Raw genomic sequence first — 24,944 nt, forward strand, 5'->3', positions numbered from 1 at the left:
CAAGATAATGCTGGCCTCATAAAATCAATTGTAAAGTGATTTTGTATTTTCTGTAAGAGTTTGTGTAAAATTGATTTTATTCTTCTTTAAGTATTAGGTAATATTTACTAGTGAGTCTGTGTTATTCATGGAAGGTTTCTTTGTTGTTTTTTTTTATTTAATTTTATTATGTTATGTAGTCACCATACAATACCTCATTAGTTTTTTGATGTGTGTGATGTGGTGAAGGTTTTTAACTATAAATTAATTTGTAGATATAGGACTATTAACTTCATCCACTTTTTCTTGAGTGATCTTTGATAGTTTTGTTTTTCAAGAAATGTATCTATTCAATCTAAGTTGTCAAATTCATTGGCCCGAAGTTATTCCTGATATGATGCTATCATCCTTTCAGTCCAAGTAGGGGCTGTAGTGACGGCCACTTTCATTATGGTTATTTGTAACTTGTATCTTCTCTCTTTTTCATCAATCCAGTGAGTGGCTCACTTGTTATATTGTTTTTTTCTTTTTTTTCAAAGAACTGGCTTTTGGGTTTTATTTTCTCTATCGTTTTTCTGTTTTGTATTTCACTGATTTCAGTTTTCCTCTTTATTATTTTCTTCCTTTTCCTTACTCTGGGTTTTCCTTAACCTTCTTGGAATAGCTTCTTAAGGTGGATGCTTAGATATCTGATTTGTGATCTCCTTTCTTTTCTAATACAATAATTAAATGCTACAAACTTCCATCTAATTACGGCTTTTAGCTGCATCCCCCAAATATTGTTATGGAGTTTTTATATTCTTGTTCAACTCAATATATATATATTTTTCTAATTACTCTGGTCATTTCTTCTTTGACTCATGAGTTATTGAGAAATGTGTTGTTTAATTTTCAAATATTTGGGTGTTTTTCCAGACATATTTGTGTTACTGGTTTCAATTTTAGTTTTGCTGTGGAAATAGAACATAACGTGTATTATTTTTATTTCATAACGTCTACTGACATTTGTATTACGACTAATAATATCATCTTTTTTGACAAGTGTCAAATGTGCCCTCAAAACCAGTATGTCTTCGGCTATTGTGGGGTGCAGAGTTCTGTAAATGTCAGTTAAATCAAATTGATTAATAGTGGTATTCAAGTCTTCTGCATTTCAAATCTTATTTCTCCTGCCCCTTTTTTTCTTCTTTTGAGACTCTAATTCTCAATGTTAGAACATTTTATGTAGTTTCAGAACTCCAGGACAATCCATTTTGCATTTTTCACTCTTTTATGCTTTTTCTTTAAATTTGGATATTCTCCATTGACCTAGCTTCAAATTCACCATTTTTTTCCTCTGCTGTGTCTAACCTGGTGACTAGCTTATTTAAGGATTTCTTCATACTAATATTGTGGTTCTCTCTTTTTTTTTTTTTTTATCATTTTGTCTCTTATATATATAGTTTAACAGTTTTAGGATTCTTTCTGAACCTCCCACCTGTCTATGGGTATTAATCACAATTATTATAAAGGCCCTGTCTGACAGAGCTCCAAGCCAAATTCTGTTGATACTTTTTTCTCTGGACCATTTTTCTTGCTTTTTTGTGTGTCTCAATATTTTGTTGAATTCTGGCCCTGGTGTGTAAAAGAGAAGTAGAGATTGTGGTAGGTCTAACTTGTTTCCAGTTCTTCACTTCTTGTCCTCTTTTATGCCGAGGTCCTTGGCCTCCCATCCTGTGCCAAAGGTGCAACTCTTTATATACCCACATCTCCTTGCAGGGCTTTTAACTCTGCAACTGAATTTACCTAGTCACCTATGACTTCAGCTTTCTGAATTACTCAAAGAGAAGAATGATGTTGTGGATTAACAGCCTCTCTTTTTTGTTGTTAGAATGAGAGGGACATTCTTTTGTGTCTTCCTCCATCCTTAGCCATAGCAGAACTCTATTTTTTTTATTTTATTTTATTATGTTATGTTAATCACCATACATTACATCATTAGTTTTTGATGTAGTGATCCATGATTCATTGTTTGTGCATAACACCCAGTGCTCCATGCAGAACGTGCCCTCTTTAATACCCATCACCAGGCTAACCCAACCCCCCAACCTCCTCCCCTGGAACTCTATTTTTTTTTAATTCAAGTTTTCATATTCCCTCTGTACCAGTTCTGTTTTGATAAAAACCACCTGTTGTAGGGATTCTGCTTGTCCTTCTTATTCAGTGTGAAATGTCCCCTTGACATACTATTTATTTCCCTTGTCCCTTTGGTGGGGCTGATACCTGGTATAGAAGTGAAGGAAGGGAAGGCACAGCCACCGTCTCTGTCACTGTGAGCTGAGAGGGACCAACACGTAAGTGATCAGTTTGGCATAGGGACAGCAGGAGGAAGTCTCCCTTCTCCTGCCCTGGGATGTAAAGTCTGACATTTCCTGCATGAGGAGGATGGTGACAGTGCACATGCTCAGCTCCCATGCAGGATCTGGGGCCATGGAGACCAGCAGGCCCTCTCTAGAGCACACGCTTGGCTCACGCTGTGAGCTTCCTCCAGGAAGATGGAATTGGCCCTCACCCCTGAGCCCTTTCCCTAAATCCTCAGACTCCAGTCACAAAATAGAGACGCTCTTTCAGCCCTTCGAGGCTTGATCATACCCTCCTAGTCCCACCCAAAGCCCCTCACACAGGGGCAAGCAATGTAGCAGGTTAATCCAAACCATCATCTTCCCAGAACTCTCCAGAGACCATAGTCCTGCTTTTCATTATTTCTAAAAGATTAGTTGCATACGGATCTCCCGTGGGAGTCCTATCACATCTATGACCACAGCATATCTCGTCCATGGCATTATCTCCTTGAACGCAATACTCTGAGGAGAGTAGTGTTTGAATACTGTGCTATCTTAGTGGCAAGATCTGACTTATTTATTTAAATAACATTAAACGATATTGACATGCATGTGTTTCTAGACTGGGATATGACCGTGCTTGGAAGAGAAACCTGCAAGACTTGTATCCTCTCTGTAGACTCAGGTGTATGCTGCAAGCAGAGTCTTGCGGGGCCCTGTCCCTAGGGCATTCCTTGTTCACCTTCGTGTGAATTCCCTGGGGACACAAGGCTTCTATTTCATCTCAGGATAGACATCCTCTCCTGTGCTTGTTCCACAGCGATGTCTTTGAATAATTTGTCAGCTACTTAACACTCATCAAATTTGTTTTTTTTAAAGATTTTATTTATTTATTTGAGACAGAGAGAATGAGAGACAGAGAGCAGGAGAGGGAGGAGGGTCAGAGGGAGAAGCAGGCTCCCTGCCGAGCAGGGAGCCCGATGCGGGACTCGATCCCGGGACTCCAGGATCATGACCTGAGCCGAAGGCAGTCGCTTAACCAACTGAGCCACCCAGGCGCCCTATTTTATTTTTTTTAAAGATTTATTTATTTATTTGAGAGAGAGAGAATGAGAGAGAGCACATGAGAGGGGGGAGGGTCAGAGGGAGAAGCAGACTCCCCGCTGAGCAGGGAGCCCGATGCGGGACTCGATCCCGGGACTCCAGGATCATGACCTGAGCTGAAGGCAGTCGCTTAACCAACTGAGCCACCCAGGCGCCCCTCAAATTTGTTTGTGTGTGTGTGTGTGTGTGTGTGTGTGTGTGTGTGTGTGTGTGTGTGTAGAAACAACCTGTAAGATCTCTTACTCTTTATCCCAGAGTTCCAATAGTTGGAAATAGTGCCATTTGAGGTAAATGTATTTCTCTCCAAACAGGAATGTCCACATTGGGAAAAAAAATGGTGGCTCCCATGACTGCCCTCTGTACGTGAAATACCCTTCCCTTCTCTTTACTAGTCTGGGTGAACTTGAGCTCACTGTCTCCCCATATTTGCTCACATTGCATCATTTTCCCTCCTTTCTCTTCTCCTCCAGGTGCTGGGGTTCCCCAGTTCCAACCCATTGCCCTCAATGGCCGAATTCAGGTCCTGAGCAACGGGTCCTTGTTGATCAAGCACGTCGTGGAGGAAGACAGCGGCTACTACCTGTGCAAGGTCAGCAACGATGTGGGCGCGGACGTCAGCAAGTCCATGTACCTCACGGTCAAAAGTAAGGAAGAAGAATGCTTTGTTTTACCTAAATAGGTCTTTCTGTGATTCAGTTTGCCATTGTCTCCATACAGTCTTGTTTGAAAACAAAACAAAACATTGGTTCGCTACGGCTGAGGCTTAAGGTTTTGCTCTCCTGGGAGCACAACTGAAAATGAGGGCAAAAATGCAACCAGTTGCAATAGCCTGACCATGTGCCCTGGTGTCTGGGGCCACATGCTCCCCCCCGCTTTGGTTCCCATGGCCACGGGCACAGGCTCTGGGCAACCCATCAGGTGAGTGGGCCTCTGGCTTTAGCACCCGCATTCCTCCTCTATGGATTTTATTGCAGAAGAGCCTAACGCATGGTCTCATATGCACTCTTTTCAGAGGTCTGAATCTATGCATTTTATTATTTGCAAACTGGCTTGGCCATAGGTTTCCTTTTAAAGACCCTTATGAAATCAAGCAGAAACCTCATTACCAAAGACACACAACTACAACAAGACGGAAACATGTAGCACCATGCCTAGGGTCCATGTTGTTGACCCATTTCATAGGAGAGGGCAACATATAATGAAATTATTTTGTACTTTGGTAACTGAAGCACCAAAGAAAGGGCATAAAATGGGCCAACTTTCACTTAGTGCTGCTTCTTAGCAAATGGCTGTGCATCTAGTTTACAGCCAATGACACGTCTTTGTCCATGTGTATAATTTTCTGTTGGATAAAGTGTGATTTCTTTCGAAAAGGCTTTGATCAGCCTTTCTCTTTTTTATTTTAGTTGTACTATTGATAGGCTGGAAAGGACCTCTACCATATCACTTATTAGGGGGATTGAATTTAAAAGTGAAACACAGTGGGGTGTGTGTGTGTGTGTGTGTGTGTGTGTGTGTGAGATAGAGACATATTTAAGCTGGCTGCACAAAGACTGGTCTCCGTTTTATTTCACTAAGAATTTATTCCAGTTAGTCCATTATTTCCAACATAACAATGAAAATATCAAACTATTTATTTGCTATACTTTTATATCATGAAAAAATTACAGTTCTGAAATAGGGCTGCTTTAAAATATGTTTTGTAAATGTCCAATACATAAATTTGACTTCTAAATTTCATACTCTGGAGGGACTGATTGGCAAAAATCTGAAGACAAATTGTCAGATCATTTAAGTCCAGAATTGAAATGGTAATTAAAAAATAATAAATTGATGAAATATTAAGGAAACACAAGAGCTGAGGACCAATGTGAACCAATATTGATCCATTTTTCCCCAGTAAAAGAAATATATTTTGTAACTTGGTTATATTTAATCAAATATGTTTGATTTATAAATTTGATTATATTTTGTAACTTTGATATATTTTAAAATCACAAAAATCTTTCCATTCCACAAGTACATATTTGTGCTCTAATAGATACAAGGCCCTATAAAGGATGTAAATACATCATCTATCGGCTTTACCCTCATGAATGAAAGAGCTTAGGTTTTGGAAGAGAAGATTACAAGGAAGAATGTAGAGCTTACTAATACTAATGCAAGATGGAGAATAATATAATATGTGTTATAGATGTGCCTTTCAGAAGAGGATAGAACTGTCATGTTGAGGGGATTAAGGAGAGCTTCATGGGGAAAAGTATCTTTACAAGTGAGTGAAATTTTAAAATGCAGAAGCTGGTTTTCCCCATATTTCCTCTCTCCACACCTTTGGTGCTGGTAGTGGAGCATGGCAGAGGACCACAAAGATGTCTCTCTGCCCTTAGTGAACTTTCTTTCTCGTGGGATGATCAGGAATGGGTGTGTACAGCTCCTGTCTAGTAGAATGCACTAGAAAAAAGTGCAGAACATGAAGGCGCACAGACAAGGGTGTGATTTATATTTGTGTATAGGATCAGAGACTGCAGAATGAAAACACATGGCATTTAAGTTCAGTCTTAGAGGATGCAGTGGATTTCAACAGTTACAGGCTCTGAGGGTAGATACAGGCGCATAAGGGAGAGGGAACTGAGAGGAGATAGAAGAAATTAAAGTTCCCAAGACAGGACACCTAGGTGGCACAGTTGGTGAAGCATCCAACTCTTGGTCTCAGCTCAGGTCTCGGTTTCAGGGTCTTGAGTTCATGCCCCGTGTTGGGCTCCACACTGGGCATGAAGCCTACTTAAAATACATACATTCATATGTACATAAAAACGAAACTCCCAAGGCTGTTTACCTATTGGAACTCTGTCTGGATGTTGTACCTCATACATGGAGGGGGTTAGACAGGAAAATGTTTAAAGTGAGCACTTATCAAAGGGAAATTGTTCTTAGAGTCGGCCAATTTCAGATTCTCTCAGACCATACCATCTATTAGCAGAGAGGTACATTTATGTAACAGTTAATTTTACCAGTTTTTAATAATCCTTGGTGCTTTTGTAAATTAGTTCAGCTTCAAGTGCCTGGTATTTTTAACCCTTTAAAATCACAATATTTGGGGCACCTGAGTGGCTCAGTCGTTAAGCATCTGCCTTCGGCTCAGGTCATGATCACAGGGTCCTGGGATCGAGCCCCGCATCGGGCTCCCTGCTCGGCGGGAAGCCTGCTTCTCCCTCTCTCACTCCCCCTGCTTGTGTTCCCTCTCTCACTATGTCTCTCTCTGTCAAATAAATAAATAAAAAATCTTTAAAAAAATAAAAAAATAAAATCACAATATTTAAATTCTGAAAAGTTAAAAAATGATTTAAGAAAGAGATATAGAAGCACAAAGACAGGAGATGTACAGTAAATAGGTCTGTTTCTCAAATGATACCACGAAAACAACAAACAGGGGGATGAGTAGGCTTTTTGTGTGTGTATTTGTCTGAGCAGACTATTAAGTCGATTAAAACGGATGCATGAAGGCAGCACACATAGCAATGGGAGGCATGCTTCTTGGTGTACAGCTGGTTTACTAAGAAAACAGGGAGGATGTTGGACCACAGCCGGCTGATTTTATGTCCCTGTGAGTGGGAACAGGATTATACCTGGCAGCAAGGCAGGTTCTGGACCCTTCTTATCTGACATTAACCAGGCTTTCATTGGGTGCATTCTTTAATATTTTATTGTTACTTCTATAGATGGGAGAAGGGGTGTGCTAAAATGCAGACATGCATCCACATGCGCATGTGCATTTACAGAGCGTGCACACCAAACCCAGATGCCTTCCAGATAGAAGCAAGAAGAGAAAGAACCATCATCCCATTATCTTTTCTTTTAATATCTTTTTTTTTTTTGAGAGAGAGAGAGCATGAGTGAGGGGAGGGGCAGAGGGAGAGGGAGAGAAAGAGAATCTTAAGAAGACTCCCAGCTGAGTGTGGAGCCTGATGCAGGACTAGATCTCACGACCCTGAGATCATGACCTGAGCTGAAATCAAGAGTCAGATGCTCAAATGACTGAGCCACCCAGGCATCCCTTATTTTAGTCTCTTAATATGGCCCTAAAAATGGCATGCGTCCATACTCATGTACACACACACACACACACACACACACTGCATTCCATACAAACACAGAAAAATCATCCCAAATGAACTAAAACTACCCATTCAAACTGTAGCAGGACAGGAATGACAGCCTAACAGGGACACCACTATCCAACCCCTGGGAAAACCATTGCCTGAGATCACTAAAGAAGGGACAAAGTTTCCTTCCCCCTTTCCCCAAACTGTTGACTATAATCTTTCAGACACTAAAGAATTTCTCAGTATTGTTGGAATTTATTACATAAAACTGGTAACAAGTCTACTTTGGGGTGGTAATCACTATTTAGACTACCTCCAAGTAGTAGCTCCTAAATGAAAACCCTGTTGGGGAAAAACAGGGAGCCCTACCTTCTGGGTCAAAATTACTAAAGTCCTTAAAGCCTGTGTGAGGTGGGCATGGAAGGGTGAAGCAGTGTAATCAAGAGGGAGCCCAGGGTCAGGTGAAGAGGCAGGCCCCTGGGGTTGCACCCCAAAGCAGTCTGGTTCTTCTTCTGAGTCTCCACTTCTCATTGGTGACCTTGGACAAATTGCTTTACTTCTCTGAGCCTGTAAAATAGGAAGAATCACATCTTCCTCAGGGGAGGAAAATTAAATGGGATAACATCTCTGAAGATACAGCGTAACACAGAAAGCACTCTGCCTGTGTATTCCAGCACATGCAAATAGTAGGTGATCCTGTTGTTTGGAGAGAAAGAGAAAATATAGATGCTGATGGTGTTGTGCACTGGGACATTTCCAAAAATCACTCTGAAGAAGAAAATTAAAATGTTGTAAGGTAGGAAGAAGGTCAGGAACATGGCAGGGACGTCCACTATCACCACTGCTATTCAACATAGTATTAGAAGTCCCAGCCACAGCAATCAGACAACAAAAAGAAATAAAAGGCATCCGAATCGGCAAAGAAGAAGTCAAACTCTCACTCTTTGCAGATGATAGGATACTTTATGTGGAAAACCCAAAAGACTCCACCCCAAAACTGGAGAACTCATACAGGAATTCAGTAAAGTGGCAGAATATAAAATCAAAAAACATCAGCTGTTATTAAGGGCTTTGGCAGAAAAGACAGAGGGATCAGGCTCTCCTTTCTATCGGACCTTGGATGACAACGCCGCAGCCCTCGCCCCAGGCCCACCGGGGGCTGTAGAGCCTCTTCCCTCCATCCCCAGACCATGTGAGCTCTGGGGCATCTCATCTTTGTGGTAAGAAAAGAGCTGCTCCAGACCACTGAGTCCCTCTTGTTTCTCCCAGGTGCCAAAATTGCACCCTCCCCTACAGCTTCTACCTCTAGGCCTGCATGCTCCCAGGAGCACTGATTTCCGTATGGATCTGAGGCCCTGATGTGTAAGCAGCTCCTCTTCTGTCTCCACATGCAGTATAAAAAGAGCATCCCTTATCAAACAGGAGCAGGAACTTCCCTGGAGAGCTGGTTACTCTCAGAATCCAGTGAATGCCCCTGCCTCCCAGAGCCAACCCACAGGCTCCAGTGGGGCTTTGGTCCCCAGGCCTCCCTCTGTCAGGCTCATCCCGGGCAGGTCCCTGGGTGTTGGTCCCACCTCTCTTTGCTGCCAGGATTCAGGCACACGGGCCTTGCACTGCATGTGCACCCAGCAGCTCAAGTCAGCTCTGGTCAGTCTCCAGGAGCTTGGCCGTTTCTGGACAGACCTTGGTGATGTGGTGGGACCTCAGGCCACTCAGTTCTGCCATTGCAGATGGAGATGTTGGAGATGGCATTCATTAATTTAGGCTCTGAGAATCCATATCTACCCCTCAGTATTTCATTCAGCCTCCATGACTTCCTGCCTTCACACTCTGTCCCTGAGACCCACAGATCTTTACCCTACACCTAGTTAACTACATAAAAATCTCCTCTAGTCCCGGTGATTGCTCTGTGAGATGCCTAGAGGGAGGGAGTACGGCCCCATGCTGCCCCTCCGTGAAGTTGTGATGGCCTTAATCAGTCCCACAGAATGCTTTCTGGTCTCCTCACGGTCACTCTGACAGGATGCGCTTTCCTCTAAGAACAAGATGAAGGCTTGTTTTGTCTGTTTTGTGCTTAACAGAGGAAGGGGAAGGAGAGTTTGAATATGTAGCATTACTAATTTACAATTTCTTTTGTTTCCTAAACTGACAAGATAGCTGAATGAGTCTTAGTCCAATGCTGTTTTCCCCAATATTTTAATTCAGGAGCTTCTACATCAAGCCTTGACTCACGGGCTCCTGTAGGCTGTGGGGGATCCCATGATATCATGCGCAAGAATATATGCCTTTTTTCTGAGAGGAAACACTGTGGCCTTCCTGATATCCTCAGAGGGATCCATACTGCAAAGAAGGTCAAGAACTACTGTTCTGGAAAATCGCACCCTGGATGGCCTCGTGTGTTCTCCTGGCAGCCCCTCTCTCAGCACTGGACCGGAAGCAACCAGGCTCACGACGAGAGATTATAAGGGGCTAAGGAGGAGTTGGCAACCACGAGTCAGGCAGCAGACTGGGTTCCATTGAAACATAGGTTTTGATATTGCACTACCTTCGCTTCTTGACCACACTTACTGTGGCCTTACGCCGTACGTGATGTAAATGAATCAGAGTGATGTTAACTCTGGTTGCCAGTCAGGCTCCAGACTCACACTGCCCGGGCTCCACCCCTTCCCAGCTGCGTTACCTGGGGCAAGCGACTCACCCTGTCATCAAGACTCCATAGACGAGAGACAGCAAAAATACCTCCCTCGTGGGGTCGTTGTAAGGCTGACATGAGCCTTCACTGAAGCACTCGGCAAAATTCCTGATGTCCGGTTGATGAAGAACAATGGTGGCCACTGTTGTGGTTGATGTTAGAGCTGTTGTTACAGTTATCATCCTCATTTCTGAATTCCAGTCTATGACTCCCCCCCCAAACAAGATAAATTAGTGCTGTGGTAGGATATGAGGTGTCCCTGATTCAAAAACACCCAGTTGACACATTTTCATGACTTTGGCGGCCATCGGCCCCCACTCCAATTTATCCCACACGTATGCCCACACTCATATATCCCTTGCCCTTCCCCCTCTGAAGTCAAACATATCTGTAGTTTCCATGGAAATGTCTGGGTGCAGAACCAGAAATTGGGAAGAAGCATAGGAAAGTAAGAATGGAAACGGAGGTGGGGTGGGCAACTGTCAGCCAGTAGAAGACCCTCTATGGCTATGATGCTGATGGCGGATGGTGGCTCCTTCCAGGTAGAGCATCTTTTATTCCACCTAACGTTTGCATTTCACTTCTGAAATGAGCCTGATATTCTGCCAGCTGAAGATTCTTTGGGGTTAATAAGGAATTTGTAAGATGGGAAGATGAATTGAGCAGCTGTAATTTGTTGCCAACTCCAGTTTCAGTCTCCCTCGTCTCGTCTCTCAGTGTTAAGTGTTGCATTGTATGCCCGCAAAATTCATATATTGAAATCCTGTCCCCCAGTGTCTTCGAGTGTGACCTTATTCAGAAATAGGGTCCTTGCGGATGAAATTAGTTTGGATGAGATTTTACTGGAGTAAAGTGGCCTTTAGTGTACTGATGTCCTTATAAAAAGGGGAAATTTGGACACAGACACAGAGGGAACATGATCATGTGAAGACAGGCAGAGACAGGAGTGCTACCACAGGTGAAGGAAAGCTGGAAGAGGCAAGGAAGATTCCTCCCTTAGAGTCTTCAGAGAGAGAACAACCCTACCAACACCTTGATTTCAGACTTTGGGCCTCCCAATCTCTGATAGAATAAATTTCTGTCGTTTTAAGCCACCCAGTTAGTGGTGCTTTGTTAGGGCAGGCCTAGAACACTAATGCACTCAGCGGTAACAGAGATCTTTTGGGGAGTCTTGTACTTGAGGGGAGCTCATGCTCACCACACCTGCTGCAGCAGGTAAATCCTAATCTGTCAAAACCAGTGGATGTGAACTCTAGCCTGAAGAACCCGGGAGCAGTCTATTCCCTTTGAAGGTAATGGGCTTCAGGATGGGCATGAGAGCCAGTTTTGGCGAATGAAAGGTGAGAAGAGATCTTCCAGAAAAGATTTCCTTATTCTTAAGAGGTGACTCTGCAAGAGATGCTCATTTCTTTTCATTCTTAACCCTATCTGGAGGTGGCACCTTGATCCGTGGCAACCATTTTGGCATCATCCTGAGGATAAAACCAATACATAGGGGAAGGTAGAGTCAAGAAAACTGGAAAAGCGGACTTTTACCACTAGGGTACTGTATCTGGAATCCCCACCTCCGAATTCATAGTTGAATGAGAAGACCAATTACTTGGTTGCCTTTCGTCTAAACAGTGTGGGTCAGGGTTTTGTTATTTGCAGCTGAAGACATCCCAGCGAAATAGGTAAGAGACAGTATCATCAGCAATTCATGGGAATTAATTCGGCCTGAAATGAACACCTCTGAGGGACTGAGGAGCATTCTTGGGTTGAGGGACTTTTATAGGGATTCATAAATCATGATGCTTTAGGTTGGGGTAGGACATGTCTGGGGGAGGAATGGCGTTTGAGGGTCAATGACAACATGCAGGCCTGGGGAACACCTGGTGCCCCAGAGCTGGGAGGCCAGGGCCAGGTGGAGAGAAAATGACAAATACAAACAGCATTTTTAAAAATGTTTCTTGGGACGGTTGTTACTCCTCTGAGGAAAAGAGAGTGTATTTTTCTCTTTTACTTGCTGCTTCTTCCTCCTCCTTCTGTTTGGAGGCTCCCTTCTACCCAGCAGCTGAAAAGTTATTTTTGCCTCTTGGGGGTAATCTCAGCTATTTCAGGGTTTCTCGGTTGATTTAAGGGCCTTCCTCCTCCACGGCCTTCTATGGGTGTTGGCATCAGTGTTCTGAGTCTTCAGTTAGCTGTCACCCTCCACACTGATACCCACTGAGATCCTTGCATCCCCATCTGGTCCCTGGCCATGGGGTCGCTTTGGTCCCTTTGGTCCTCTGGCTATCCCTTGTCATATCTGTCTACTCGTCCAGTCAGCAGTACCCACTGAGCTCCCAGTAGCATCCAGGACTATTCTAGACACTGCGTATTGAGTGAACAAGACAGAACTAGTTTACTGTCATGGAGCATACATTTCCATGGAGAGAACGACAGGCACATAGATATATAATATAATGCTCGGCAGAGAACAGAATGAAGGGAGGAAATAAGGTGTGCCTATGCTTGGAGAGAGCATTGCAGGCAAATGGAATACCAAGTGCAAAGGATCGAGGTAGAACTGGTTACGCTTGAGGGACCCAAGGAGGGCATGGGCTTGGAGTGCAGGGCATAAAATGAGGCCAGGAAAGCTAGGCAGGGGCTAGATCCATGGTCAGACTTTGAACTTTATTTCAGTGATGATGAGACACCAATGGAGGATTTTGAGCAGAAGAAAAGTATTATAACAACGATAGCTGCAGTTTATTATAAACATGAGTATTGTCTGATTCTGACACACTCAAAACTCTCTGACTTAATGGGAGGCACACAGGGAGGCAAGAGAGCCAGCCAGCAGAGTGGGTGGCGGGCTTGTGGCAGTCCTAGGAGACTGGCGGGGGCGGGGATTGCGTCTGCCCTTGGGGCTCTGGGATTTGCTTAGATTCTGTTCGAGGCCTGTGGTTAGAAAGACTGCCTGTTAGAAACCCAGAAGGAGGGCGCCTGGGTGGCTCAGATGGTTAAGCATCTGCCTTCAGCTCAGGTCATGATCCCAGAGTCCTGGGATCAAGTCCCGCATCAGGCTCTCTGCTCCTTGGGAACCTGCTTCTCCCTCTGCCTCTCTCTCTCTCTCTGTCTCTCATGAATAAATAAATAAAATCTTAAAAAAACAACAACAACAAAAAAAAAACAGAAGGATCCCTCCAGCCCCCACGCTGAGCTGGTGGAGTCCAGGGCTCCTTGATGGGACCCCTCCTATGCTCCAACTCCACCTCCACCTCCACCCATTTCCCCCCCAGTGTGCTAATCTCTGCAGTCCTTTCAGGAATGTCATTTTGTTTTCAGCTTACTATGCTCTCCTGGCTTCCACTTGGGCTTTCCTAGCATAATAGCCTTCACTCAACAGTTTGAGAACCATGTTGGCATTCTGTTGTTACCGAGTGCCATATTCTAGAGCTGGGGAAATAACCACAGGATGGATTTGAAGACTCACTAGGTCTACTGTAAACAGGACCTAAGCCAATATGCATTGCCCCCTGACCTATAGAAGCCCCTGATTGGAGGGTAGTGTTTTGGTTCTCTAAGAATTAGGGTCAATTCAGGGTTACCACCCCTACGCTTGATGGGTCCTTTTTCTCTGGCCACTTTTAAGATTTTCTTTCTCTTGGGATTTCACAGTTTGACTGTGATGTACCTATATCTTATTTCCTTTGTATTTATGTTGATTTGGATTGAGGAGTTGCTTGGATCTTTAAAAACCTGAAAAGGTTTCAACCATTATTTCTTCACATGATTTTTTGTTGTTTTATTCTCTCTTGGCTGCCCTTCTAGGATGCACATGTTATTCTACTTGGTATTGGCCCAGGACTAAGGTTTCTGATACTTAGATCATTTTTCTTCAGTCTTTTCCCTGTCATTACATTGCTTATTTTTTTTAAAAAAGATTTATTTGTTTACTTGAGGGAGTGGAGGAGTGGCAGAGGGAGAGAGAGAATCTTAGACTCCGTGCTGAGCCTAATGCAGGACTCAGTCTCACGACCCTGATATCACGACCTGAGCTGAAACCAAAAGTTGCGTGCTTAACTGACTGTACCACCCAGGAACCCCCAGATTGCCTATTTTTAAACCTATTTCATCATTACTGACGCTTTCTCCAGCTGTCTCTAGTGTGTATTAAGCCCATGCACTGAAGTTCTAATTTTAGTGTATTCTCTAGTTCTAGGATTTTATTTAGTTCCTTTTTAAGATATATATTTTGTTTCTTTGCTGAATTTCTAGTTTGTCTAACTTCAAAACCCATACTCTTCTGTTATGCAGGCCCATGAGAAGTTGCTAGGTATTCTGGGATTTTTTTAAAAAGTATACCTTTATTAAGGTATAATTCACATATCATGAAATTCACGTTTTAAAGTGTACAGTTGGTATGTGAATTATACCTCAATTAAGGTATTTTTTTTTTTAAATATCCTGTGTAACAGTTGTTAAGAGTCTGGGTTTTGAAATCAGACAATCTGGTTGCAAATCCCAGTTCTACTACTTCTTAGTTATGTAAACTTGGGCAAGTTCCCTAAGCATTCCAAGGCCTGTGTTCCTTATCTATAAAATGGAGATAATTGTGTATACTTGATAGAATATTTTCTATCTAGATATCTAGATTTTCTATCTAGATATAACTGATAGAATATTTTCACGGTAGAGTGCCTACAAAAGAGTGAGAATGGGCTCTTAATTAGTGGAAGCTATTGTCCTTATATCCTAAATGCTCATGGATACTTCTGCATAGAGTTTTGTGGGGGGTTTTTTAAATAAAGATTTCTTTCTTTATTTTAGAGAGAGAGAGTAAGCGGGGTAGGGGGCAGAGGGAAAGAGAGAATCTCAAGCAGACTCTGCACTGAGCCCAGAGCCTGACCCGGGGCTCGATCACAGGACCCTGAGATCATGACCTGAGCCAAAACCAAGAGTCAGACGCTTAACTGACTGAGCCACCCAGGCACCCAGAGCTTTGTTGTTTTTTTTTTTATGTCCACACCCATATCCATTGGTTAAATAATTGTATCTTTTTTTAAAATTTTTATTAACATATAATGTATTATTTGTTTCAGGGGTACAGGTCTGTGATTCATCAGTCTTACACAATTCACAGTGCTCACCATACAATGTCCATCCCCCAGCCACCCCATCCCTCCCACCCCCCTCCACTCCAGCAACCCTCAGTTTGTTTCCTGAGATTAAGAGTCTCTTATGGTTTGTCTCCCTCTCTGGTTTCATCTTGTTTCATTTTTCCTTCCCTTTCCTTATGATCCTCTGTCTTGTTTCTCAAATTCTTCATATCAGTGAGATCAAATGATACTTGTCCACAGTAGCCAAACTATGGAAAGAGCCTAGATGTCCATCGACAGATGAATGGATAACGAAGATGTGGTTCATATATACAATGGAATATTATGCAGCCATCAAAAAAAATGAACTCTTGCCATTTGCAATGACGTGGATGGAACTAGAGGGTATTATGCTAAGCAAAATAAGTCAATCAGATAAATAATTGTATCTTAATAACATGTTAAAGGTGTAATACCACACACTCTGGCTCTCTCTGACCCCTCCAGCCCTTTCGCTTCGCCATTACTTGAAATCATCTTTGTTCAGCTCTTGTGTTTATTCTTCCATGGGGTGCGGAACCCACATCTGTAAAATGTGGAGGCCTCACAAGCAGAAACATGAAACCGCCCTCCTTTCTCTCTAGGTGTAGGTCCCTTACTGGAGATGCACAGTTTTTTTCCATTTGGGACCCAGACATATTTTATTATTTTTTCCCCACAGAATTTTGAAGTCCATATGCTATTTTATTTATATATATGTATTTTGTCTTCCCCTATTACTTGTATAGTCAAAGCCATTGCTTAGGTTTTTCATTCATTTAACAAACATTTGCTGAGTTCCTGCCATGTGCCAGGGAGCAGTCAAGGGTCCGAGCTGGATTCCCAAGCGTCTGCACTCCCCCCTCCTTTCTGTGGATGCCCTGCAGCCATAGCCAGCCAGCCACACTGGTAGTGGAACATGTTGGGTTTATTCGTGACATAAGGGAGAACGCAGGGGCACCTGGGTGGCTCAGTTGGTTAAGTGACTGCCTTCGGCTCAGGTCATGATCCTGGAGTCCCAGGATCAAGTCCTGCATTGGGCTCCCTGCTCAGCGGGGGGTCTGCTTCCCCCTCTGCCCTCTTCCCTCTCGTGCTCTCTGTCTCTCATTCTCTCTCTCTCAAATAAATAAATAAAATCTTAAAAAAAAAAAGGGAGAACGCACACCATGGGGTGCCAGTGGGGTGTCTCCATAAGAAGGTGCCGGAAAGGATATATTATATGGCTGGGTCTGTGTCTGGTGATTTGGGCGAAGGTTCAGGGAAGCAGAGCTTGTTCTAGATTGGATGCTATCGGAAATGGGGGCAGTTCCTTGATCAGGCTTTTTAATGAATCTTTTCCATAAGGGAGGGAGGGATGGGGCCAGGCCAAAGCTTAGCAAAGATGCGCAGCCACTCATATTAGTCAGAATAGTGGATGTTTAGTCATGTTGTGGTTTATTTGGACAACATTCATGCTATTGCCTGTGTTCAGAAATGATGGAGTGGGTGTGTTTTATCTTGATCCATCTCAGCCACAGAGTTGTCTGGTCTGATGTCAGTATTTTGTGAACTTGTTTACTTTCAACAAGAGAACACCAGTGTCCACCTGGGAGTTCCCAGCCTGCTCCTGGACGCCAGGGGCTATTTCTCTCTTGCTCATTTCTCTTAATCACTGTTATCACTTCATTGGTTTGAATGCAATTCATCTCAAAAAGGACGCAGAGGATAATGGATAGTTTTGTTTAGGCACACGTAAAGAAAAGCAGCTACAGATAAATGTCCTCAAGGCCACAGGCCAGTTTTTTTTGCAAGCTCAGCTGCGGCAAGCTCGGGAATCATCTGATCTGCCATGGACCTTGTGAACAGGTGCATGGAAATAAGCTTGCAGAAAGGTGACGCTTAGAGATTTCCCTCTGATAATTTATTCTATGTAGAATATGGCGTCTGGGCTGTGATGCTCACTTTTCTCTTGGGGACTCCAGGTTTGACCCTCTGCAGGGACAATCTGAACTATTCGTGTTAGGACACATCCAAAGGCAACAGCCCCAGAGAAGAGCTTGCTGATGAATGTTTGTGATGCAGTGGTAGATCATGGCGGGATGCCCCTGGCCAGCAGGGCAGTGAACAGCCGTCTGCTCTTTGCAGCTCCAGCTGTAGCCGCAGCAGAAACAAGGAGCCAGGTTGGCAGTGGGTCTTCGGATGTACTATTTCCCCACCTATTCATTTAAATCCCCACACACTTTGCCAATTGATTCTAGCACCTCAAGCTAGGTATTCACATGTGTGTACCTGCCCACTTAGCTGCTGACTTTAAGGCCCATTACGGAGGAGGACAGCCCATATACACACAGGCCAAAAAGAACGTCCTCATCAGAAGAGGTCACCTGGTTTTTAGCTCATTCTGGGCCCCAGAGCATGACTGTAATTGTCAGCATTGTATATTATACACCAAAGGACTGTACATGATTTTATACACATGGCAGATGCATTGGTTGAGAATGGCTGTCTTCATACTCTTGTTCTCCCTAGAGAGAACTATAAGATAAATGGTATTCATCTGATTCTAATTGGAATCAATTAGATTGATTGGTTGATTGATTGATTGAAATGGAAGGGCCAGAGGCACCACTTCCTGCTGGCGTGACCTGATTCTCATCGCTGGGTGTTACTCTGGGATCTGGTCTGTACTGGGAAGTCCCCATCTTGCTTCCTGCTTATTACTTAGCTTCTGTGTTTGCCCAGCATGGAGTATTTACTGAATAGGGAAGAAGTTGTGTGCATTCCAGGAAGAAGGCACAGCCAGTGCAAAGGCCCTGAGGCAGGAGAAAACGTGGTGTATCCCTTCAGTGATGCTGCTGGGAGAAAGAGCAGAGTTCAAGGAAGAGGGGACAAAGTCCTTACAGAGCAGCAAGGATGGGGCACTGCAGTCTGGGTTAGTGGCACAGCTTCATCTGTTTTTTTCTCCTAGTGGGTGCATCTGTATATGTCAGCTTCTCCTTTTAAAAAATGAAAGTACAGGGCGCCTGGGTGGCTCAGTCGTTAAGCGTCTGCCTTCGGCTCAGGTCATGGTCCCAGGGTCCTGGGATCGAGTCCCACATCGGGCTCCTTGCTCCACGGGAAGCCTGCTTCTCCCTCACCCACTCCCCCTGCTTGTGTTCCTGCTCTTGCTATCTCTCTCTCTGTCAAATAAATAAATAAAATCTTTAAAAAAAAAAAAATGAAAGTACACAACATATGTTGGTTGATTTGCTTTTTTTAGTTGGTAACATATCCTAGATGTCTTTCTAGATAAATACACATAGCTCCTGCTTATTCTTTCTAATGGTGCATCATGTCACTGTGTGGATTGGCTTATCTCTTAATGGACATTCAGTGTGGAAACAATTTCCTGGGTCCTGTGAGAATAACCTACTCCGGGCCCTGGATCATAGGCTCTCACCACTGCTTACATTGCGAAGCCTGCAGGACAGAGGGAGCAGGAGAGCTGAGGCCAGGCCATGGAAGACCCTAACAGGGGAGTTTCAGAATATATGTTTTTAGGTTTTCGTCCCTTCTGCACATTTTGTATACTGTTGAGTGCTACTAGAGAACAGTATTTTCCCCCAGAGATGCCACACAAATGTCCTGTCTTCTGTGGCTCGTTTATAGATTTGACACAGAACAGGCCCTTGTTGGGAAATGGAAACAGAGTCAAGTCGGAAAGTTCCTCATGTCCTGAGTCTGTAGCCATTCATTCTGGTTGGGAGAGAGGAGAGAAAGGCACTTTTAGATAAAGCCTACTAATCAATCAGCACCAAGAGGAGGGCGCATCCCTCTGTGAAGAGAACAAGGAGAACAGGGCATTCTCTGACCTTAAATTGCATTAGTGAGTACACAATTCCCTGTCATCACACTGTGCTTCCAGTTACACCTTGCCTTGGCCATGTCGGGGACGTGCATGATCATTAAGAAAATGAATGCTTCCTGACTTGTCCCCTGGATTATTTCCCGACACTTCCTATGAACCTGCCTTTCTCATGTGCCATTGGAAGCTCATTCTTACAGCTGTAAAAGCTGGTGTAATAATTACTTAACAGGGTGTCGGTGTTCGTGTGTTAGTGTTACCTAAGTGAGTCCCTTCTTCTCATGCAGTCCTGTCCCCCCAGGAGAGGCAGGGGCTGGGCAGTGGTTTTGGCACGTGTGTGTGTGTGCGCACCTGCGCGTGCATACAGCAAATATATACACATACATATACATCTATACATACATACACACAGCTATTGCCTTTGTTTTCTTCCCTCTCTTATCCCCTCATCATATGACCAAGATATATTGAGTTAACATCATAGTGTGTCATTTACAGGATAACAAAGAGAAGAGTGAACATCCCCCAGGGTCTTTGCATCCTCTTTGAGGGGAGGGATTAGTGTTTTGGGTCCTATACAGGATAGTTGCATCATGTTAGGCTAAAGTATGACCTTGCTATCACCGGTGGGTGCCACTGACAAGGGGTAGACTTTGATGATTAATGTTACATGTCAGTTTGGCTGGGCCATGGTGCCCCATTGTGTGGTCAAACACCAGTCGAGATGTGGCTGTGAAGGTATTCCTCAGATGTGATTGACATTGAAATCCAGTCTTTGAGTAAAGTAGATTTCCCTCCATAGTTTGAGTAGACCTCACCCAATCCGTTGAAAACCTTTAGAGGAAAAGACTGAGTTTTCTGCAGGAAGAAGGGATTCTGCCTCCAGGCTGCCTTTAGACTTGAGCTACAACATTGACTCTCCCCTGGACCTCCAGCCTACCCTGTAGATTCTGGACTTCCAGTCCCCACGATTGCATGAGCCTGTTCCTAACATAAATCTATCTATCCACGTATCTATCCCATTGGTTCTGTTTCTCTGGAGGACCCTGACTGATACAGACTTTGGAGCAGGTGGTCTGGCTGCTCAGGAAAGATCATATTTCCACACACATGCCTTTTAGCGCTACAACCTAAACATCTCCCTCCACAAAATCATACATTTTAACGTGCCATGGAAATTCCACATTGTTTACTAAGAGTTGGAACTGAGAATGTTCTCTTTATAAATACTCAGGGTCTGCTGCCTTTTAATTTGGGAATACCCAGGTTTAAAAGCTCAAGTCAGAAATATCTATCGGATGCCTACTGTCTTTGTTCTCTCCAGCTGCCATGAAAATTATCAAAAACTTAGCAACTCAAAAGAAAAAAATACCTATTGATTATCTCAGGGTTTGCAGGTTTAGAAATCTGGTGGGCTCAGCTATTGCTCTGCTTTACATCTCACAGAGCCAAAATGAAGGTGTCAGGGTGCACTGCTTCCTGGAGGCTCTGGGGCAGAAGCTGCTTTGCTGCTCATTCAGGCTCTTGGCAGACTTCCACTCCATGTGGCTGTGGAACTCATGTCCTTGTTTCCATGTTGGCTGTCACTTGGGTTTGCCCTTAGCCCCTAGAAGCTTCTTTCTGTTCCTTGCATAGAATCACTTGTGTCTCAGAACTGGCAAGGGCAGTTTGAGTCCTTCTCACACTTCAAAACTCTCTGACTCTCTTACCTCATTCCTCCTGCCTCTTCTGCAGCCGCATCTAAATAACTGACTCTTCCTCTTTCCTCTCCCACTTTTAAGGCCCAGGGCCCCAGGGCCCATGTGATTACATTGGAACCACCTGGATAATTCAGAATAATCTCTCTGTTTTAAGGTCAGCTGATTAGCAACCTTAATTACACTTCAGAGTATCTTTGGCCATGAAATGTAACATACAGGCTCCAGAGATTAGGGTGTGGACATCTTTGGGGCACGAGTATTCTGCCTCTTGCACCTGCTGTGAGCTAGGACTTTGAATGCCCCCACCCTCAGGGCCCTGACAGACCCACGGAGAAAAGAACCATATGCTAATGACAGATGTGTCATAACACCATTGCAGACCAAATCAGCGAGGTGCAGAGTGGCCACTGGCTTCATAAATCACACAGCAGAAATGGAGCAGAAGCCTGGTTATTGTCACGTGACCCATAATGCCCAGCACACCGCATTGTACGCAGTAGGTGCTCAGTGGTTGAATGAATGGGTGGATAGAAAGGAATATGGGCCAAAAAACTAAATCTGTTGGAATCATCTGCTTAACGTGATTTAACATCTATTATCGACATGTCCGTTCCTTAATCATATGTTGAAAACGCCCTCTGTACTCCATTCTGGGCAGGGCCCTACAGATGTGATGGTGAATAAGCCAGGGAGCCCTCCCCCTCATGTGGGTTACAGCTTGGCACTGATAATACAACCAGATGAATACACGTGTCGTTAAAAGCAAGGATAGTGACGTGAGGGAAATGCACTAAATGGGCTAACGACACTCCATACGTGGCATGTGCTTCATAAACGAGGAGACTCTGAGAAAACTGGCTTTTCAATGGAAAGTGAAAAAACAAAGGGTGTGTGTCATAGGGTGGCTTCCAGGGGAAACAGAAGCTGAGGTGGGGATTTGGGGGCAGGAAGCTAGTGGAGGAGTGCTTGGGATCAGCACCGATTAGCAGTCATCTAGGAGGGAGGGCAGGAAGGAGCAAGAGCAGAGGGAGAAGTTGGAGTGTGGGTGTAAGCAGGGTCCCAGCTGGTGGCACACAGTGCTCTGAAGCTGAGCTGGTGGTCCTCCAGAGTTGTCTTGAGCTGGGGCTGGAGGCCTGGGACTTACACCTGTCAACTTGATCCTTGTGTTAAGTTGCAGGGTGCCTCAAATCCCTTGGAAGTAGGTACGATGTATGCCCCCAGTCATTAGAAAACTTTGTGACTATAATAATCAAATGCATTTAATATTGCTGGCTGTACATATTATAGTCATGAGCACACTGAAAAGTCTGGTCTTGATGTGGGGGAGGGGGGGACATGGGGGAAGTAGAGTGAACCAGTCATTTTCTCCCATCACGGTCTTCAACTGGGTTCTGTTGAAGCTCCTGTGACAACTTCTTGGACAGGTCCCAGAGCTTTCTACTGATTCCTTTGTGCAGTAATGGCCAGTCAGGCTTAACCTATGACATTCTACCCTCCCCCTGGCTGGAGGGTCTGGTCTTTTGTTCCGGGGGTTATAGGAGGAGATAGTGAGGGACAAAGGAGCCTTTATTATCTTAGCTATGGTCATTTCTCTACTACCTGATGACCATCAACGCCTGTAGCCTGCATTCCAACACCTTTCTCTGACACCAGCTGGGTGTCCCTACAATTCAATTCAATTCAGTTCAATTCAATTCAATTCAATTCAATTCAATTCAATTCAATTCAATTCTAATGCTATCTACCCACAGTTAGCGTCTAACCCCAGAAATTAAAGGACTCAGTCCCTCAGGACAGTCCTAACTTCAGATACCAGCACTAAGTGGAGTTCCTAAGCCATCTCCTTCTGCATGGCCAGCCATGAATTAGGGGTTTCCCATGACCGACTCACTCAGTTTTGAGAGTTCTTTGGAATGACTCACAGAACTCATGAAAGCACTATGCTTAAAAATTAATGTTTTATTAGAAAGGATAGGAATGAACAGTTAGGTGAATGGGTACATAGGCAAAATCAGGAGTAGTCCTAAGTGCGGGAGTCTCTGTCCCTGTAGAATTGAGGTGTACTGCCACCCCAGGATACTGATATGTCCCAAACCAGGAAGCTGTCCAAGCCTTGCTGTGCAGGGTTATTATAGAAGTTTCATTGCTGAGGCATGATTGATTATATCATGATGGATCTCAGTCTCCAGTCCCCTCCCTTCTGTTGAGGTCAGGGGGTGGCACTGAAAGTTCCAACCCTCTAATCAAATGCTCTGTCCTTGTGGCATGGCCAGACCCTACTTCAAGCTACCTGAGAGCCCACCAGGGGTCACCTCATTAGTATAAACTCAGGTATGGCAGAAAGGGGCAGAAAGTAGCAACTGGGGAGTATGAATTTCATTCTCCCACTGGTTCGGCACTCCCAACCTCTATGAGTTTCTCTAGTAGCCTCCTTTGCTTGGATTTGGGTGGGGGGCAAGTGATACAAGCCTTAACACTTGCTCGTAACTTGGGACAATTTCCTCTTCCTTCTCTATGTCCCCCAATTTTGTTTTCTGCATTAGGAAGGAATGGGGCCCAGCGTAATGGTTGTAAGTAGCAAAGCTTAGTAAGTCCTTAGTGGGAATCTGGTCTTGGTATTCTTTTGAAAATTGAAGGACAGGACACCTTGATCCTCAACCTTGAGTCATAGGAATGAAATCTGAGATAATAGCAAAAGTCCTTCTCAGCACCCACTGGTAAGTTCTTGGCCACCTAGCTGGCCCTTTTAAGTAAAAATATTTTTTTCCAATTATAATAATTGCACATATTCCCAGATCTTTTTAAAATGGAGTGATAAGTGAAAGAAAAATCTTCCCTGATCCCAGCATTCAAATCGGGTGTTTTAAAGGAGACCCCATAGAAGTATTTCTCTTTGTCCTGCCCAAGATCTGAAAAATGTGAAAGAAACAAGTAGTCAAACATCTCATCTGTTGCTGATAAAACTGATGAGATGGGGCTGTTTATATCTATGGGCAAATGACCTTCCTAACTCTAGCCCAGAGTTCAACAAACTCACCCAGGCAGTCCTAAGCTTGAGTAGACTCCTGATAGCTTTTGTGCTTTACCAAAGCATAGACCCGTCATGCATACCTTAACTGCATGGAGGTGTATATTCATTTCTGTGGCTTGGTAACAAATTACCCCAGACTCAGCAACTTGAAACAGTGCACATTTATCATCTCCCAGTGTCCATGGTCAGGAAGCCAATCACAGCTAACCTGAGCCTTCTTCAGTGTCTGTCAAGGCTGCAATGAATGTGTGAGACACAGCTGAGGTCTCATCCAAAGGCTCACCTAGGGAAGGCCCTGCTTCCAAGTTCATGTAGCTGGTGTCAGGATTCATTGCTCCCCAGCTATTGGACTGAGGACATCAGTTCCTTCTTGGCTATTGGCCAGAGTCTGCCCTCAATTCCTTGCAATGAAGATGTCTCCACTTTGGCTGCTTGCTTTCCCAAAACATGCAGGAGAGTTACAAGATGGGGATGTAACCTACGCACAGAAGCAACATCCCATGACATTTGCCATGCTCTGTTGGTTAGAGTCTCAGGTCCTGCCCACACCCAAGAGGGAGGGATTCCGTGGGGGTATGAGCCCCAGAGGCAGGGTCACTGGGGGCCATCACAGAATCTGTCCATCACTGGTACATGTTTCCTAGGGGCTGCCAGCTCCCAAGAAAAGGCAAAGGAAAAGACAGTTAACTCTTGAATAACCTACCCAGTTCTGCCTACATACTGTCAACATTTTTCTGCCATTCAGTAATCTTCTGATATGTGCTTTGTAGGGGCCGCCATCACACACTACCCCTGTGTCTGTTTGGCCCTGTCTTTGGCAGCCAGTTGTGCTTTCTTATCATTTCCAAGCTGTGTCAGTAACCTGGCGTCCTGCACATATGCCACTGATAATAGAGTATAGGCAACAAACCAGGATGTGGGAGCCCAGAAATGTGCAGAAAGGCCCTCACTGCCTTTCAGGACGTCATGAGATAGAGAGCGAGCTGGTGCTCGGTGGCCTCAGCAGCCCCGGAACTGGCATGATGGGCGGGAAGGGCGCCAGGAAGGAGAAGATCTCGAGACCCGAGGCAGGTAACAATGCTCACAGCC

The 24,944-nt window shown here is 44.3% G+C and overlaps 1 protein-coding gene across 1 annotated transcript in view; it reads left to right on the plus strand.

The window, feature by feature from the left end:
* The window catches only part of DSCAM (DS cell adhesion molecule), a 957,910-nt gene that overhangs the window by 723,639 nt on the left and 209,327 nt on the right, over positions 1-24,944 (plus strand). The window contains exon 12 of the mRNA XM_064577323.1: positions 3,875-4,048. Within this exon, the coding sequence (XP_064433393.1) occupies positions 3,875-4,048 (174 nt within the window). The remainder of the gene's footprint in view (positions 1-3,874; positions 4,049-24,944) is intronic.

This window comes from Mirounga angustirostris, unplaced genomic scaffold (assembly GCF_029215605.1).
Source record: "Mirounga angustirostris isolate CCGP_5_RB_7025 unplaced genomic scaffold, mMirAng1.0.hap1 SCAF_1, whole genome shotgun sequence".
Taxonomy (NCBI): Eukaryota; Metazoa; Chordata; class Mammalia; order Carnivora; family Phocidae; genus Mirounga; species Mirounga angustirostris.